The 19,425-nt window shown below is 33.4% G+C and overlaps 1 protein-coding gene and 1 long non-coding RNA gene across 2 annotated transcripts in view; one reads left to right on the top strand and one right to left on the bottom strand.

Moving 5' to 3' along the window:
* Positions 1-12,837, bottom strand: part of LOC107592711 (zinc transporter 7) — a 22,273-nt gene extending 9,436 nt beyond the window's left edge. The window contains exons 1-8 of the mRNA XM_016282259.1: positions 12,645-12,837; positions 12,055-12,156; positions 10,308-10,421; positions 10,042-10,129; positions 9,828-9,957; positions 8,903-9,052; positions 8,670-8,720; positions 1,703-1,838 (exon numbers count right to left, since the gene is read on the bottom strand). Of these exons, the coding sequence (XP_016137745.1) occupies positions 1,703-1,838; positions 8,670-8,720; positions 8,903-9,052; positions 9,828-9,957; positions 10,042-10,129; positions 10,308-10,421; positions 12,055-12,156; positions 12,645-12,724 (851 nt within the window). The 5' untranslated portion in view covers positions 12,725-12,837. The remainder of the gene's footprint in view (positions 1-1,702; positions 1,839-8,669; positions 8,721-8,902; positions 9,053-9,827; positions 9,958-10,041; positions 10,130-10,307; positions 10,422-12,054; positions 12,157-12,644) is intronic.
* Positions 10,091-17,835, top strand: LOC107592714 (uncharacterized). Its single transcript, XR_001610018.1, has 3 exons — positions 10,091-10,166; positions 15,812-15,814; positions 17,825-17,835. It is a non-coding gene; the product is annotated as an uncharacterized lncRNA (long non-coding RNA).
* The last annotated feature ends 1,590 nt before the right edge of the window (positions 17,836-19,425 follow it).

The raw sequence follows: 19,425 nt of genomic DNA, 5'->3' as shown, positions 1-19,425 counted from the left end.
CCCCCCACTTCGCTTCCTGTCAGCTCTACACAGTCCTATCATAATAAAGGCTAAAAAGCCAAAAAGAAATCTAAAGAAAATTTAAATATTAGCATTGTAATTTTTAAGTGTACTATAAAATAATTTAATTTTTATTTAATATTCATTATTTATTTAAAAATGTAATATTATAAAAATGTATTTATTATTTGGTTTATTATTTTACTTTTAAAAAACTAAATAAATGCAATAATTAATTAAAAATTATTTTTTTTATAGTTATATTTAATGGGTCACACTATGTCTAGTGTGAGCAGCAAACTAAATCTCCTATTGAGAACCAGACTGAAATAATTATGTGCATCTCTGATTATATATATATAAAAAAAAATGCAACTTTGCATCACAGGAATAAATTACATTTTAAAACAAAATAAAATAGAAAACAGTTATTTTGAAATAATATTTTGTTAATAACTGTATTTTTGATCATATAAAGTTTAAACGCAGGCTTGGTGAGCATAAAAGACGTCTTTTTATAACATTTTAAAAACAGTGAACAGTAGTGTACACTGCACAATATGCTAGCATTCAATTGTGAAAACAGTCAGAAATTTTGCCTAATTTAAAGTCTCAGAAAACCAATACATAACAAAATCAGTCAATGTCAAAAGACAAAACATCTACAGATGGACCACAGGAACGAGAAGTCTTAAGCTTCACGAGATCTTTAACAAGCTCATTTCTGGTTTGCAACTGTTTTTAATGATCTGCTTTGGAATTTAATGGCTTTCCATACTAGTGTGATACCTTTGTACATGTGCCATAAAAGATCGGCCTCCAGACTGCACCTGAGTGAGATTGAGACGCTGTCATGCAGGTTCCAATGTGGGAAAATGTCCACAATCTTAGCCCTACTCTCGATTCTCAGGATTTACCATTCGGCCACTGCATGGAAAACTGAAGAAGAGGGGAAAAAATGTCCAAAACGGGGTCTCGATGACATAAACCCCCCCTTTTTGAGAAACAAAGAGAAGGGAAAAATCCATCTTAAAAGATGCCTTTGTTGAAGTAACATTCACAGATCGCCACCACATTCCAGAGAGGGAGAAGAAAAGCCTCAAACACGGACAAGAGGGAGGGGGGGTTGAAGGGACGAGATGAATATGCGGGAAAGGCTTTGCTCAAACTCGTGCATTTTGCAAAAAGGGGCCACGAACGGTGCCTCTTCACTGGAGCACAGTAACCACAAGTCATCTGCAATTTAAACATGGTGCAGTCCTGCTCAAATTTACACAGCCTTTACATATATTTACCAACATCACACACAAAATAAAGCATATTCATCACCATAAAAGCATCTGATGGCATTTTCAAGACTATGGGTAGGTTTGGTAGGTTTAAAAAGTGATGAAATACTATGCATTTTTCCTTCTTGACTGAAGTTGTTTGAAAAATGCCACATGAGAGAGTCAAATCCTGGGTTTTCTGGCTTCGCCACATGTTGAGAAAGTGCTCTGGCCTCCACCCTCAGAGCATGTATCCTGTAATTCACCCGGCTGGAGTGCCAACGGCTTCACATGGCTCTTGTTGAAGGGCACTGTGAAGTGGCTTTTGTATGATCTGTGTCAGGTGCTGTTGAGGGTTTCTGGGTGGGGTTTGAGGGTGGAGGACTGTCTTGAGTCGAGTCGAGAGAGGTCAGGGCTTATAATAGCGTACTCACCTCACTCCTATGAGAAGCGCGATGAGCATGGAGCAGATTGGGTCGGCGATCATCAGGTCGTATTTTTGCATTATGATGGCTGATATAATGACACCAACACTGCCCAACGTGTCCGCAACAATGTGGAGAAAAACTCCTGAAATGAAGAAAATGAGGGGTTAGATTTATTGTTCTAAAAAAAATCTAAAAATACACACTACTGTTCAAAAATGTTTGGGGTTGGATTTTTACGTTTTTTTTAAATACGTATAAAATACAGTAATATATTTCTATTTAAATATATTTTAAACTGTAATTTATTCCTGAGATGCAAAGCTGAATTTTCAGCATCATTACACCAGTCGTCAGTGTCACATGATCCATTTTAATATGCTGATTTGGTCCTCAAGAAAAAGTTCTTATTAATATTAATAAATATTTTTTTGGTGAAAACTCATTTCACAACAGCATTTCTTTCAATTTATGTATATTGTTATATCTTTTATAATGTTACAAAACATTTGTCACTTCTGATCAATTTAATGCATCGTTGCTAAATACAAATATTAATTTCTTTTTAAAAACAAATCTACTGACATGAAATTTTTGAGCAGTAGTGCATATAAATATAAAAATATATTCAATAATATTTAAAATGTTTTATTATATCTCAATATTTATATACGTAATATTAAAACTAATACATTATGAACGTTAAAATAACTATAAATTGTTATAAATATTTAGGTTTGTTTTAATATTAATTTTATGTATATCTATATTGAGCATATATATCTCAATATTAATATACACAAAAACAGTCATATTTATAGAATGTTATATTATTTATTTTTTATATTTCAATTGAATTTGACCAAATATTTGTGTGGGCTTTTAGCTTAGCAACTTAACATCAAATCTACTAGAATCATTTGTGTTAAAAAAAAAAGAAAGAAAAAAAAAACAATTTGCATAAGTTAATGACTAGAGTTTTTCCAAATTGGTCACTTGTGAAGTACAGTTTTTAAACAGCTTCTGTAGGTAGTTTACAGAAAATTAGGCACTAAGGCTTAAAGGTCCTGGTTTCACATAAAAACCTCTAATATTGAGTTAATATTGTGTCTGGGATGAGGATACAACATTTGCTAGCACTCATGTTTAAACACGACTACTGCGGACGGATGAACCCGCTGTCTTGGATACCGTCTCTAGCGGTAACCCTCAAACTGATGAGGTCATTCCACAAACAGGTCATACGAGTGCATTCTCGAATGAATGGTCAACCTGCATGACTGAATGTCCAGAATATATCATACGCTACTATGTTAAAACCAACATGAGTGAGTCAGGAGAATAGCTGTGGACGGTGGTGTGACGGCACGCTATGAGACGGTCCACTAAGTCCTTTCCTTCCCTCAGAATGAGATGACATACTTGCGGTTACTTTCAGTTTTACAGAAAGCACGACCGCAGTAACAGAGCAAACTCCCTAATAAGTGAAGACCCAGTCCAAATGTGGTCAAAACAAATACTAGAAAAATAACAAGAATGCTGGAGCTCTTTGTGTCCTTAGAAACAGTGGCTGTGTTTAGAATAAAATTCTAATAGTGACACTAGCTTACTACTAAGAGTACTGGTAGCTTACTATGCTGTACAAACTGCCTACAATCAAGACAAAACAACAATGTAAAGTCTATCAGCAAAATAATTAAATTAAAATATATATTTTTGCATAATAATAATTCTAATAATAATAATAAATTACAATATAAAATATTAAAATGATAACTATGAAAATATTTATATTTTATAAAAAATATTTTCCCTTCATTAATACTACTACTAATAATACTTATATTAGTAATCTAATTTTGCATCACCTTTCCACAAATAATTACTAATAAACCACTTTTGTAAAATAATAATAATAATAATAATACATAATTATGAAATTATATTAATATAATAGTATAGAATATGATATATATATATAATGCAGGGTTCCCACTCTTTCATGAACACCAGATTCAAGAACCTTTTAAAGCACCATTTATTTTATATCAAGCACCTATCAAATTCACACCCCAGAATATGTAGTGTCATGAAAGACCTTACAGTACTTAACATTTACATTAAACATTTCAGAGTAATAATAATAAGTTTTGAATGTGTAGGTTTTGAGCAGTTGTATTCAAAGGAATTTAATGAAATCCATTGAAGTCAGTACTGGTGATAAATAAAATTCAATTTCTAAAATATGCATCAAACTGATTTTTGCTGTAGTTCTTGTACAAGATTTAAATTTGAAAGAATTTCTCAATTTTTAAATTAATAAAAAGTGGTTAAATGTTGTAATAACATGGTAAAACCTGTTAACATTACAAATGTGCTCATTCACTCAAAAAATATGTTACTCATTATTAAATAAACTCAAATCTAAATAATTTTGTAAATTACTTTTTATTGTAAATCCCATTTTTTCATCTTTGACCTAGGAATGCAGCTCAAACATGCAGCTGCTCAAAACGTCAGTATTTTTTAAAAATATTTCATGAGCATTTTAAACCTTGTACATGTGCAAATCTGCAAAAAATATATAAAGAAATAAAAAATAGGACTTTCTATTTGCTTTTAAACTGTAAAACATTTTCACTAAGCTGTTTTTCCAGTTTTACATTTTCTCCTTATCTCCATGTTGCAGTAAGTTTTGGGAGTGCATTTTTAGTCCACCTCCTATACTGAAAAGTCTGTCTTGCAAAGACTGACAAAAATGAGCTCCTAAAACTTACTGCCAGATTCCGGAAGATCAATTCTTCTAGCAGTGGTACAAGAGGATGTGGTGCTGGTCCTTCAAGAGTCACTCTCAACTTATCTGTCCATAAAGCCTATAAAAATATATGTCATATATCATGTATTTCACAACACTTCAGAATGTTATTCTTATTAAGTAGGGGTCTTTTTTTTTTTAGGATTTTTTACCCAAGCAAAGTCTCTGAGAACCTGACACCTTGTAATTCTGGAGACTCAAGGTTGCAGTTCTGGAAAATAGTGGCACTGGAGACTAAAAGGTTCCTGATGGTTTCACACTTAATTCTTTACATTAATTATTCATTCTTTTGCAGTTAACATGCTCTTTTCTTCTCCACCTGTTTTTTTCTGACCCCGCTGACCCAATGAGCATTTTGCTGACCAATGGTCACGCCTTAACTTTGAAATTTCTGTATTGCATTCGTTTTTTATATTTATCATGGGGATTTAATCATTTTTGACTTCTCAGTCCGAGTTAAATCTCTTTTTTGGCTCATTTCATCCGTAAAAGAAAACCTGCCTAATAATTCTGCACACCTTAATAAGGAGTTTTTTATTTCCAGCCTTCATATGTACAATTATATATCACTTCTTAATGAATAAAAATACAAAAATAATAGTAGTTTTGATGTGACACAGATTGATGTGGTTTGGCATTGGTAAAAGGTGCTTGGAAAAAACTATGATCAGAATATCAACGTGCCTAATAATTATGCACGCACTGTAAGATGTGCTCCCTTTACAAGTGAAAGTGAACAGCGAGTGCTCATTCAAATGCGATTTTAATACCCCGCATATTGATAGCGGCTCCCTGATGTGCGAAAATAATGTACAATATTAGAATGTTTGCGGGAGCTTTAGCCTTTCTGGCTAAAGAAAACTGTCCCCAAGGCTCTAGGCTGCGCATCAACACACACGCTAAGTTTTTTTCGGCTACCCCATCTCCACCCCCAATCATTAGTGCCGTTTCGTTCTGTCTTTGACAGAACATATAGGACAATTTTTGAAATGGCGCCATAAAAAGGTTAAAACAAAAAAAAAAAAAAAAATCTTTTGACTGAAAATTTTTCCTCAGCCAAACCCCATTCCACAGCCATACCTGTCACACACACACACACACAGTTTAAAGCATTTTTTTTTTTAATTTAGGAGCACCTTCTGATCAATAATAAAAAATTCTGATCAAAAATTAGCCTTCCTAATACGAGGTGACATTTGACTCAAAGTGACTTACAGGGGTATTTTCTTTTTACCTTTGTAATGGCATCTTTTTCATCTGTCAAATTCAAAAATGTATGTTTATAAGCTTTTTAAAATTTATATTTAAAACAATATAATAAGTAGTAGAATAAGACAAATAGGTTACCAATCATATGAAATTAGTATTAATAAAAAAATAATTTTGTTCAGAGGTGGCACATGTACATTTTCAGACGTATAATGAGGCTCAGAGGTGGCATGAGTGCAATTAAATTCATATATTTATGTGGAGATTAATGTTTTAAACATAAAATGTTGAATTCAGATATATTAAATGATTTAAATAACTGAAATGATAAACTAAATCCACCAGCAGGTGCCGACAAGTCACTGATTTTATCACAAAATCATTCATTCAATTGATTCGTCGAATGGCTGATTCATTCAGGAATGAAGCAAGTGACTGTCTTTATGAATGGGTAATCATGAATCACTGACTTACTAGATTCGTTCAAAAACGCACTTTCATTGAATGAATGAAACTCAGCTGTGTTTGCTTTTAGAGATGCGAAGTGGCTGAGCTGTTACTATATTTGGAACTATTTTCGTTAAAGAAATAGAGCAAAATCAGGCAGTACTTGTTTACTGAACCGCTGTATTGAATCAATATCACATTTGCAAACTCCCTTAATAACTATTAAAGGCTGTCACTCTCCTTATCGCGATCTGTGGGCACACAGAAAATGAGCACGCGCGAGGGAGTTCTCAAGACTCAAAAGCACGTGCAAATGATACGTTCCGTCATCTGTCATCGCGTTATAAGCGCGGAACCTGCAGGAATGAGTACAATTGTAATTAATAGCCGCAATCTCGGGCCGAAATTCAAGTCCTGCTCTGTGTTCTCTGCTAATAACCCGACTGTGAATGATGCGAGCGGGGTCACTATGTTGTCACTGAGAAGCTGCAGCCGTGGCTGGGAATGAATTTTGGTGTGCCGGCAGAACAACAACAATGCGCTACATGTTTCTTTTCCCCTAATTTTTTTTCCAATTGACGGAAATCCGTCGTAGCGATGGAAAACTTTAATCCCTGCATAAACAATTCAAGCACTTTCAAGGACCTATGTTTGTTTTAAAATACTTTCCAGGCCTTGAATCCATATGTCTGAAATTCAAGTATTTCAAGTACTTTCAAGAAGTGTGGGAACCCTGATAATGATATTAAAATTAACAATTATGATAATAAATTATTCTAAATTATTAAAATTATAGATATAAAAATTCATATAATTAATTCCTTTCATTACTACTACTAATAATTATAATATTCATCTATTTTGTATCTGTTTTTGTAAAATAATAATAATAATGATTAGAAAATATTAAAATTGTAAATATGAAAATGTTTTATTAAAAATATCTGCCTTTCATTAATATTACTACTAATAATAATTTAATTATTAATCAATTTTTTGTATCACATTTCCACAAATAATCTAATAATCTGTTTTTATAAAATAGTAATAAATAATAATAATGACAATGATTATGATTAATGAAAATATTTATCGTTTGCAAAAAAACAATATATGAATAAACGTATTATTCATTTAATAATAACTAGTGCTGTCAAGCGATTAATCACGATTAATCACATCCAAAATAAACGTTTTTGTTTACATAATAAATATACACAGCACACACACATATATTATGTATATATAAATACAAACACATGCATGTATACATTTAAGAAAAATATGTTATGTTTATATATTAAATATATAAGAAAATAAATATATAAATGTAAATACATGTAAATATTTTCAAAATATATACTGTGTGTGTGTATTTATATATAAATCATAAATATACACAGTACACACACATATATTATGCAAACAAAAACTTTTATTTAGGATGTGATTAATCATTTGACAGCACTAATAACAACAATAATAAAATATCCCATTATATTGTTTGTAAAATATTATGTTTTTATAAAATAATATGAATCACTAATTTTATTAGTATTCCAATTATAGTAATTAAATAATAGCTATGATAATAACTTTTTTCCAAAATATTACTAAAATAATAATAATGAGCAAAAATAACAAATAAATAAAATGTTGTCTTATTATAATAATATTCCAGTATATTTTTTGTAAAATTATAATAAATTATCACTATTTTAATGAATGGCAATAGTAATTAAATAAAAATGTTTTTAATGTCTTTAATGTGTTTATATAATGTAACCATTATATAAACACATTTTTAGACAAATTATGGATAATTTATCACACCGCAAAAGGAAAGTCAACTGCATTGCATTCTGGAATACAGCAGTCTGTGCAGTGCATTATATTGCATAGTGCCGTTTTGTCAAACAGAGTACATCTACCAAGTATTCTTTGTAAAAAGTAAGCTTAATAAACATAGCCAAAATAGACAGGAGGCTGGTAAAATCCACTTGCAATTCATCACGGTGAGTGCAGAAGAGGTCCCTCGGCTGGGATGGAGGCAGCGTAACCTTTTGCACTGTCACCTCTCCTCTCCTCCCCCTCTCTACATGGTCCTCCCTCAGTGCCCCGTTCTTTCTCCCTTGAGCAGGCCTCCCAAAAGATCCATTCTCTCTCTGTGTGTGCCAGAGTGAAGGGGACAAACTACTTTCTCTGCTCTTTCCCACACAAGCTTGGACAAAGGGATTTAAAGCGACAGTGTACCACGTTTGCTCCAGTGCCAGTGTTAAGTGCCCCCCTCCCAAGTGGTTAAATGAAGAAAATTGATTATAGGACCTCATCTATTAAGAATTCATAATATTGTCCACCTACAAAAGAGGAAAAAGCTGTCTAGACCTGATAGATGTTATTGTAAATATTTTCATATCTGGTGCCTGTTCAAAAGCGAGGCAAATATTGCGACAAAGAGACTTCTAGCGCCATCTGGAGGAGTACAAACATAGAAAACAGACATACCTTGTAATATCTGCTTGCTGGAGCCTTTTCCCGGTGTGTGCAAATGGTCATCTGAGGACACGGACAGATTAGAAATGAATCACGCTATACCAGACACCATTACGATCAAAACAGATTCTGCAATTTTCACACATCATGAGGACCAAATAACACATCTGATGCATTATAATGGTACGGAGTCATAACAGAAACTGTTAAGGTACTCAAAACAATAAGGTAGCTTGAGGTTTTACCATGGCAGTGAGGATCATCATGTGAATGCCCGTGTCCTCCGTGTGAATGCCCGTGATCATCGTGTCCGTGTTTGGACTCGTGACTGTGGCCTCCATGACTGTGTCCATGTCCCACACTGCCATTAAATAGAGAATGACTGTGGCCATGACCTTAAAAATAAGAGGACATATCTATAAAGAAACTATGCACCTTATTATAATAATAATAATAATTAAACACTATTTTATATAAATGTTAATGACTATACACATATAAATAGATACAGTTCACATACAAGTATTATGTAAATACAAACTTTTATTTTTGGATGCGATTAATTGCGATTAATCGATTTGACAGCACTATTTTAAATGCTAATAAAAATACATTTATATATACACTTGTATTCTAAGAATATATATTTATACGTATAGCATTTATAACAAACATAAAATGTTATGTTAGAAACATAAAAAATGATTAATATAAACATTTATATAAAACACAATAGCTTATTGATGTACATAGTTTGTTTTATACATAAAAAAAAATTATTTATATATAAATACACTTTTTTTTTTAAATATACATTTATATTTTTAGATTTATATATCTTTACATTGAAGGTTTTTTTTTTTTAAGTATCTATCTATATTTCTATTTATCTTCATTATATATACACTACTGATCAAAAGTTCAGAATAACTAGGATTTTTTAATATCTCTGAAACATAGAAGACTTCTCTGAGAAACATTAAAAATACACATATATACACTGTAATTTTTATGATAGTGAAAAGTTGTTGTTTTTTGGCAGATTTTTTACCTGCTGGGTATGAAAACAGCATTTAAAAAATCCCATAAACCAGAATATTATTGAAACTTGAGGGGGAATGTTTTTAATTAAAAACGTGATGGTACGCTTATTCTATGTGAGATAATTACCTTCACCGCCATGTGAATGTCCATGTCCTCCGTGTTGAAAAACGAATATTCCTACAAGATTCACCAGCAGCCCTGCTATAGACACCGGGAGCAAACGCTCATGGTGCACATCAGGGGGTTCCAGCGCTCTCTGGTGACAAGACGAGATGCCATCATTCAACAAAAACATATTAGTGAACAAGTAAATCAACTGTAATCTTCTTCTAGTACACACCTCTACTCCTTCTGAGAAGATAAAGAAGGCGGTAAAGATGAGGAAAAGGCCATTCACGAATCCTGCGAGCACTTCTGCTCTGACATACCTACAAAATAATAAAAATGGACTTGCATAACAACCCAGTGATGAAAGCAAAGACATGCAGTTTCCTGTCAACACTACTCAGGCAGAAGTGAATGCATCATTTTTAGGAAACTTGTGTCATTGGTACTCAACCCACAAAAGCTCTTTTTAAAGTAAGTTCGACTGTAATGTTCTCTCACCCGTATGAGAAGGAGTCATTGGACCTCCACCGTGAAATGACTGATGCTGCAAGGCCTGCCAGGAGAGCGGTGCAGTCAAAGAACATGTGAAAGGAATCGGATATCAACCCTAAACTGAGAATCAAACCAACACAAAAAGGGAAGTGTTGAATTATCAGGAAACCTGAGAAACGCATCCTCCCCCATATTGAGGTCAGAGTCACATTGTGTAGAGTCTTTTGTTAGACGTTCAGTTTTTCACTTAGAGACCAAAACAAAACAGTCCAAAAGGTTCATTCATGCTGACAGAGATTTGGTTGTCAAGTTAGTTTCGAATGGGTCAAACTATGCAAAATGAAATAAATAAATGAATATATAAATAAATACATTTGAAACATTTAATAATAAATAAAAAACAAGCATGTAATAACTCAATTACACTCTTACTAATACGTTTATATTTAATAGTGATCTAAACAGATAAATTGTATATAAAGCATTTTAATTTAATTAATAATTATTATAATTAGTAAAGTAAATTAATAACCATCATTGTTGGATTGTACAACTTGCATAATATTCAATTAATAATCAACTGCATAATATTACCATTGTTTAAATAATGTATTATAAACAACAACAAATGTAATAAATAAATAAAAATGTACACTTATATTATTACTGATACTATTATTGATTATAACAATAATAAAAGCTTCACTGTCTGCACTCCTATTCATGGGATTGTGTCTTTTTTGCATAATATTATTAAATGAAAGCTAGCACATTAAATAAATTATTATAATAAACAATAACACCAACACATTTAGGGATTGTGCAATTTGCATAGTATCATCAACTGCATAACATTATCATTGTTTTAAATAAAGTATTATAAACACCAACACAAATAAATAAAAATGTATACTATTATATATTATATTACTACTAGTATTATTATTGATTTTTAATAATAATAATGATAATAATAATAAAACCTTCACTGACTGCACTCCAATTCATGAGATTGTGTCCATTTTTAGCATAATATTATCAAATGACAGATTGCACATTAAATAAATTATTATAATAAACAACAACAAAAGAAAATTGTGGGATTGCGTCATTTGCATAATGCTGAAATGCTCGATTCGGTTGTACCTCTAACTACAATGTCACCTAAAATCACATCAACTAAAAAGACATAACTTCTGCTCACTCGGTCACTGCAAACTACTGTAAGTGTGTGCGACCTGATAATAAAAAAATCAGATATAAATCTTTTTATTGAGCCTAAACCAACAGTGTTACACTCTCAGTTAAAGTGCATGCACGATGTACGAATAGAAAGACATATAGTTGTTCATATACAATGGCATCCAAATGGTTAACGTCACTTCCTTTTATCCACGGGATTTTCCCCACAAGAGTTATATAGAAAATATTCCGGCTGTTTCTCAAAACCAAGCAAGATCTGCTATCTAAAATGCATTTTCAGGCATCAGACGTGTATTTGAACGTTCAAACACACCTGAAACATATTGTCTAGATAGGCACCTCAATAGGTTTCGAGACACATCCTCCTGTATTTGCTGAACTTTGATCAGCCGTAAATCTCACTTCAAGGACGACTACGATAACAGCTCATGGGAGAAGCCCCAATCAAAACATTGCAAACAGAAGCTGGGGCCCCAAAACAAAAGCACACTAGCTCATCCCACATTTAGACCTACGTGGCATATTCTTGTGTTTGGCCCCCTACTGTTACCTGTTACTCCATATGCCATACAGCAGCTCCACGAACGCGAAGGACAGGTTCAAACACAGGAAGAAAAACAGATTGCGAGAGGTTTTATCAGCAAGAATTGATCTGGGGAAGGACACAAAGACAAAAGAATTAAGTGGTTTCAGACCGATTGACTTATAAAGTGGCCTGACCAGACAGACTGGCTGTACTAGGAACCCACAGCTAAGCAAATACACTACTGTAGTTTATTGAAATAAAATGGTTTAGAAAAAATGACATGCGGACCAAATAATCTCTTGATAGCAGCATTTTGTTGCGGAATATGTTTGAACACATTTTATGAAGTAAAATGAAAGATAATATCGGTTGTGTCTAACTTTTACGTCGTCCTGCTAAAATCTGTCCGGCTGAAAAATTAGCTGAAGCGGTCTGCTTGTTAGCATATAATAGTTGCGTTTAAAAAAAGAAAAGAAAAGTTCAAATGATATTTAAAAGACTCTTTAATTTCTAATAAAGTCTCGCGAGCTAACTAGCATGCTAACTGCCTTAGCCACACAGCCGACAGCTTTGAGTGAAACTCAATGAAATATTTAGCATGTTGCTGTCTTTACCTGAACCAGCCCGATATCTTGACGAACAGGTTGAATTTGGCAGGTTTGTACTCATCGTCTTTGATGGATAGCGGGAGCATTTTTCCGCCAAGCGTCTCCGGTAACGTTAGCCGTTGAGCGGCACTGCGGCTTCACGAGCGTCTGGACGCGAGACAGCGAAGAGTCGTTACGTCGCGTGCGTCAGTGTAGGATTAAACAAAACCAACAGAAACCTCATTCATTCATCCGTGGTAGAATTATTCATACATTTTATTTTATTTAGAAGTGAATCATTCATTCATGCACTCATTCATCCATTCATTCATTTTTTTTTCGTTCATTTATGCTAGGTTAAATTTATGACCGAAATATCTTTCTTATAGTCTAATAATATAATGAATTATTCCTTCATGACATTTTCACACACACTTGCAAATTGATTAATTTAATGTCTTCATTTGTTTGTTTGAATAAATTTCAATCTATCCAAAAATGTTAACCATTTCAGAAAAAAATAGAATTATTATTAGTTATAATATTATATTATATTGTTGTATTTTTGTATTAATGCCATATATAAATTAATTATAATAATTTAAAATAGAAAGTCAAATAAATGAACATTTTTCATATTTTATAAGAATAATTTTATGGCTGTAGACATTTATGAATTATAATTTTCTTCTAAATAAGTAAAGCTGAATATTTTTTTTTATAAAAATCTTTTTATTTATAAATGTTAGCAATATTTTTTTTATAAAAGAGTAATTAGATAGTTACTGAATTTATAAACTATTATTTTATTAGTCGTTAAGTCCCACTTAAACCATTTTTTTAGTTATGATTATTAAAAATATCCTTTTAACAGTATCATTTTTCATTGCATATAGATGCACAGTTGTAATGTAAAATATTTTTCAGCTAATACTGTTTTGTGTGAATTTATTGATCTGATATACTATATTATACCACTTAAACCATTTTTTTAGTTATGATTATTAAAAATATCCTTTTAACAGTATCATTTTTCATTGCATATAGATGCACAGTTGTAATGTAATGTAATATTGTTATTTATTTGAATAACCTTTTAAAAATATCCATTTATTTTTAACAATTTCAGAAATATCCATTCATAATTTCCTGTGTATTTTTGCATCAATGTCAGGAATAGATTAAATAAATTAACATTTTAATATTTTAAGAATTGTTATATAGGCTAAGGTTCCACAGATGTATGTTAATTGTTCATGTTAAATGTTTTAATACTGGGAAATATCTTTTGTCAACACAAAAGGCGGAAGTTCTCTATGTTTTTATAAATATAAAATATTTTTCAGCTAATACTGTTTTGTGTGAATTTATTGATCTGATATACTATATTATAAAAGTCAGCTGACAATTTCTTAAATAGTCAGCTGGAGTTTTTTTTAACAGCACAGTTCCACCAGATGTCACTCTACAGTTACGCACAGATTTGAGGAAACTTTGTAGAAAGATTTGTTCTCTCAAACTGAATTTATATCAAATGTTTGGTCTAGACTCTAGGTCATTATAACATATAAGCCTAAATACATTCCTTTAAAAAGTTTACAATTTAAAATGAATATTAATAAAGAGAAGTACAGATCTATGACTGTTGTTACAGGAAACACAAATAAAACATGATATACATTACTGTAAAAACGTGATGTATAATCTCATCATCAAGTTAAAACAGCCTTTTTGATGGCCTCTAAACTTTAAACTAAATAATAAAGAAATACATCTATAAATCTGAATCAATTATAGGCTACATATAACTAACAAATTAAATGAATGAGTTCATAAAAAAATAAAACAAGTAGGCTATTCAATTATAAAGTATTCAAGCAGAACAAAGGACTTGAATGCAATAAATAGCTAGTAAAACACAAGTTTTAACGCCCAAAGATTAACAGGAACTAAATGCTAAACTGTGCAAGACCAGCATTTCAAATACTTCAAAACAACACTTCAATGCTCCCCCAATACTAGGGAAAAAGGTGTTCCCATGGTAACTGCTTCAGCAGACAGGAATGGGAGCTCGAGCACAGCCTGTGTAACACCATAGCCAGACGCTCACAATATGCTTTCCCTGATATACAGAAATGTGAAATGACACTTCTATTATATAACGCTGATCATCTGAAAAACGCTGGTTTCTTGCTGCTCAGTAATTCCATGAGGATCCACTGATTCTAGTGCAGCTGAAATGCAAGCTCTCCAAAGCAGTTTTGACCAACATTTTGAACTGATGCATATTAAAATTGATTTTATGTTGAATCACAGCTTGACACGCATGAGCATCTTAAAGGGCATGGTAGAGGCTTCAAAGTAAGATTGTATTCTCAAAGACATCCCACATCTCATTCATTAATCTCATTAATATGCATGAGAAGACCGATGGCTTGCTTTTGTTAGTCCCGAAATATCAGCAACTTGAGGCTCTTTCTAATAATAACCTCTTAGATGCGCTGCAGAACGCCACAGTTTAACCAATGGTTAATGCCAGGAATACTTGTGCAATATCTCCTAAAATGGACATCGGGGTTTAAAAACAACTAAAACATTCCTCCTGCGAGACATGGTGGGCGGTTTTCTGGTTTCAGCAAGTTGTTCTTCCCAAGAAAATGTGTATGTGGGATACAAAATACAAAAAAGGATACAAAATCCTTAAATTATATTGGATGTCTTCTCACAGTTAAGGCCCGTTCACACCAAGAACTTAAAGGTGACATATTATGCCCCTTTTTACAGTCCCCAGAATGTGTCTGTGAAGTTTCAGCTCAAAATACTCCAGGGATCATTTATTATATCATTTTGAAAATGCCTATTTTGAGTGGAAGCAAAAACACGCTGTTTTTCGTGCCTGTCTCTTTAAATGCAAATGAGCTGCTGCTCCCCGCCCCCTTTTCCAGAATAGAGCTGCGCTATTACAGCTTGTACCTGCTAAAAACATCTGTTTTGGTTCTGATTATCATGTTTATCACGCTGAAATCATGCCTTTTAAACCGTATGAGTTTAAACTTCAGATATAAGGTTTTCTGAGCGCACACGTCCGAAGCACACGGACAGAAAGCGGCTGTCACAGCATGTGAGTACTAAACTAAGTTCACATTCACACACAAGTTTACGTTAAAACACACGAGTTAACGTTACAAAAACAGTCGGTTATGTCTGTGAAGGTAAACAGCTGGGAAATAAATAGCATGTTTATTTTAGATCTGTGTGGCAGCAGCAATATACAGTAAATAAATCAATAAATCCACTGCTCTCTTGTCTCCTCTGAGGCTGGGACTCTAAATAGTGTTCTGTGCTCGTCTGTGCAGCCAAAGGCAGAACAGTTAGCGTGTTTTGCTCAAACCTTTGCCATGGCATTAGAGCTGGTACACCGTTGTAGCTTGCGAAATCAAAATGAGGTGCCTTGAGTGGAAGTTTACAGATTAAGGGGCGGTAATATTATAATGAGATCCCTTTGCCACGTCACCAAGGGAGCGAAATCAGATGCGCTCGTTTTCTCAGAACCTTGCAGAAAAAGGCTTACTAAAACAAAGTTACTGGATTAATCTTTTTCACGTTTCCTTGGTTGGTAGATGCACCAGGGACCTGATTATAGCACTTAAAACCTGGAAAAGTCAGATTTTCATGATATGGCACCTTTAAGGTGCTGTCACACCAATGAACGATATTTTGTTTAGGCTGTTAAAAGAACGTTATATGCAGTTTTGTCGTTTGCCGCTTTAAATGTTCTAGCTCTTTAAAGTCAGGTGGATTGTGATTGGCTGTTGAGTTCATGACCTGGAAAAAAACATTCTGAAAGTGATTCCAACAATTTTTCATTATCATTATAGTTGTGATGTGGACTGCGCTAGTCTTTATGACTACAGACTAAAATATGAGATGGAAGGAAAATTATTTTAATGCTTTTGCGTTAAATTTGAGTTCCTCCAAGAAAACACAAAGACATTGTGAGCAAATGCAAAGTTTCTCTGGAAAGTGCAAAGGTTTTGAAAAATGAAAGAAACATTCTCAGGAACTTTGACTGGAATGCAAAACTTTTGCAAAAGAATGCACTGAAAAACATTGAAATATATTTTTCCCTCCCATATTTTGTCCATCATCATTTCCCTTTAGGGAGTTATTTTTATTAAAACGGCATGTTTAAAGTTAGCACTTGGTGTGAACTGCTCTTTAGAAGTGTCTACAAAGCCAAAACATGAGGACTTTGTAGTCTGACCAAGTTTCACCAAAATCCAGGGGTCATGATCTCATTTTACGACTGCTTATTTCTATAAGAAAATGAATGCAAGCTAAGAACACAAACGTCAGCCAATGTGTGTTGTGAATGTATAAAAGGATCGGAGACGGTTTTTCACAGAGTTCATAATTTGGACTGGACCATCGGTACAGCATGAGATATTAAATGTGAGAGGCCTTTATTTGGCTACATTTACTGTAAATTAAACAAGAGGAAGGTACGAATGTTTGTTCTGGTCGGGTTGTATCTGATAAAGAGGGAGAAAGTGAGAGTCAGCGAGGCATGAAATCTCCGGCCGGGTTGGGGTAGGGGCGCAAGTAATCACAAATCATTACTTTTGATTAGTTTCCAGTCATTTTTAAACTAATTTGTACCTTTTTGTAAGAAAATGTGAGTGATCCTTTGACAGTCATAATCCTATGTTCTGGTGTATCTGGTGTTTGCTTACCAGTTCAAAAGTCATGTGGCTCTTTCAATGCAAGTCTATGGGATTTTCACCTGGTTTATCTTTCACTAAGTGAATAAGTCAAAAGTCCAATTGGTTAGAAAAATAACAGTCTCTCCTTAAAAAAGTGCATAATTTGAGATATTCATGTGTGTAGCACAAACATTGCGGTTGGTAGCCTTAAATATATGCAAAAATAATAGCAAACATCTCTAATACTGATTAATCTCTGTGAAGTTTTCTAAATGTTCTGGTTAAAATGAATAAACAGGGTCAAAAAAAGTATTTTAAAACCACTTAGAAAGTCTTTAAAATAATTTTTCTGACAGGCAGGTCTTCAGGTCATAGCGTCACAGTGGCTGAACAACTGAAGCACAGTTGTACTGTGGTTGGCAGAGCTTGTGCTGAGGTTAGCAACTCGAGCTTCACGCCAAGTATGTCTTCATAATCACTGTCTTCAAGATGTACCCCGTATAGGAAGATCACACAGCCATATTGTGGGTCAGTCTGTGTTCCGAAATATGCTGATAGGTTCTGCAAGCCTCTGCTTCCTGTGGAACAACGTGAAGTTTATAACATGTTATGTCACAAATGCATTATGCATCCTATCCTTACAAAATTTGAAGAAATGCCAATGCCAACGGAAAGATTTACATTTGATGTTTTCATTTTGTTGAGGTGGAAAACACACACACACACACGTTTCACAACATGTTCACACATTTCTTAGAGGGGGCAGTGGATATTCAAGGTCATTCTGAAATTAAAAATAGACCACTCTTGTAAATTTGTAGGCATGCATGCTTATCTATAGGCTATAGGCTAGACTGATGTGTGCATGAGTAGGAACTATGGTGAAGTTTGTATTATTGAAGCAAGGCAGGAATATAATTAATGCTGCAGTCCATAACTTTTTTTGGTTCAAAATGATCCGAAATCAATATTTGAGCAAGTACATAACCAGACAGTGTTCAAAACTATCGCCTTACTTTAGCCCGATTCATAACGGTTAACTTATAATAATGTTTACTAATTTGAGTGGTAGGGGTAGGTTTTCGTGGGAAATTCGAGCATGCTGCTGCGTCATTACGTCACTTCTGTAAACATAAAGTAGTTATCCCGGCTAGAAGGCTATCACATGTGAGGATCCTGCAGGTGGCCGATCGATGGTAGCCTTTTCTCACAGCAGCTGGAATAATTAAATGTATCAATTTGATGGCGGATTGTAATCCAGAAAGGATTATGTGTTTATGAAACACATGTGAATGAAATTAAATTATATTCCAGTTTTAAATGTGCTTCTGATTACAGATAGCCTGGGATTACACAAGATTTGTATTTTAAAGACAACCAGTTCGAAGGGAGCATAATTTGCTTTTTGGGTAAAAGAATTTCTTAATATGAAATTCAAAAATCTACACACTATTACACACTATACTCATCACGCAATGCTGATGTTGTTAACATTAATAATTAGAGAATAAAGTATAATAACAATAATAATTTGCACGGTTTGATGTAATATGAGCTAAGTTAAATTAAATTAAATCACCATTGGTAGCACGATTTATTGTAATGCTTTTTTCCTCAGTTGGTCAGAACAAACATGGCAGACTTGTTACTTACTTGTTCAGATGGCAATATACGGTGACAATTCTTATTTGGGTCATATATTCCAAGACGTAGGCTAGAATCTGTGATTGCGAAGTACAGTAAATATCCACACTGGTGGGGTGACTGACTGCCACACATAATCTTCAGAACATTAGATTCATCCGACTCACAACCCACGCAAGGAAGATAATTCCGCACACAGCTGCAATTGCAGGTTTTCAAACAGAGATGGCGACAAAGAGGCAAAACTTACGGACTGCAGCTTTAAGATAAATATAGACGTAAATGATACCTCAAATCATAACAGCAAAAAACAGGCATCATACACAATTTGTTTGTCCGAATGGCGTTCCGCGTGTGATATTTTAATATAAGAACGCTATGACGTTTCGCCGTTTGAACTTCCCTTGTGCTTGTTCACGGCGTTCCGCTTGCTTTTTGAAAGTCGGAGTGTTTGTGTTTTC

This window comes from Sinocyclocheilus grahami, unplaced genomic scaffold (genome assembly GCF_001515645.1).
Source record: "Sinocyclocheilus grahami isolate Dianchi unplaced genomic scaffold, SAMN03320097.WGS_v1.1 scaffold157.1, whole genome shotgun sequence".
NCBI classification, from domain to species: domain Eukaryota; kingdom Metazoa; phylum Chordata; class Actinopteri; order Cypriniformes; family Cyprinidae; genus Sinocyclocheilus; species Sinocyclocheilus grahami.
The sequence above is the reverse complement of the archived record's forward strand: the minus strand, read 5'-3'. Positions and strand labels throughout refer to the sequence as shown.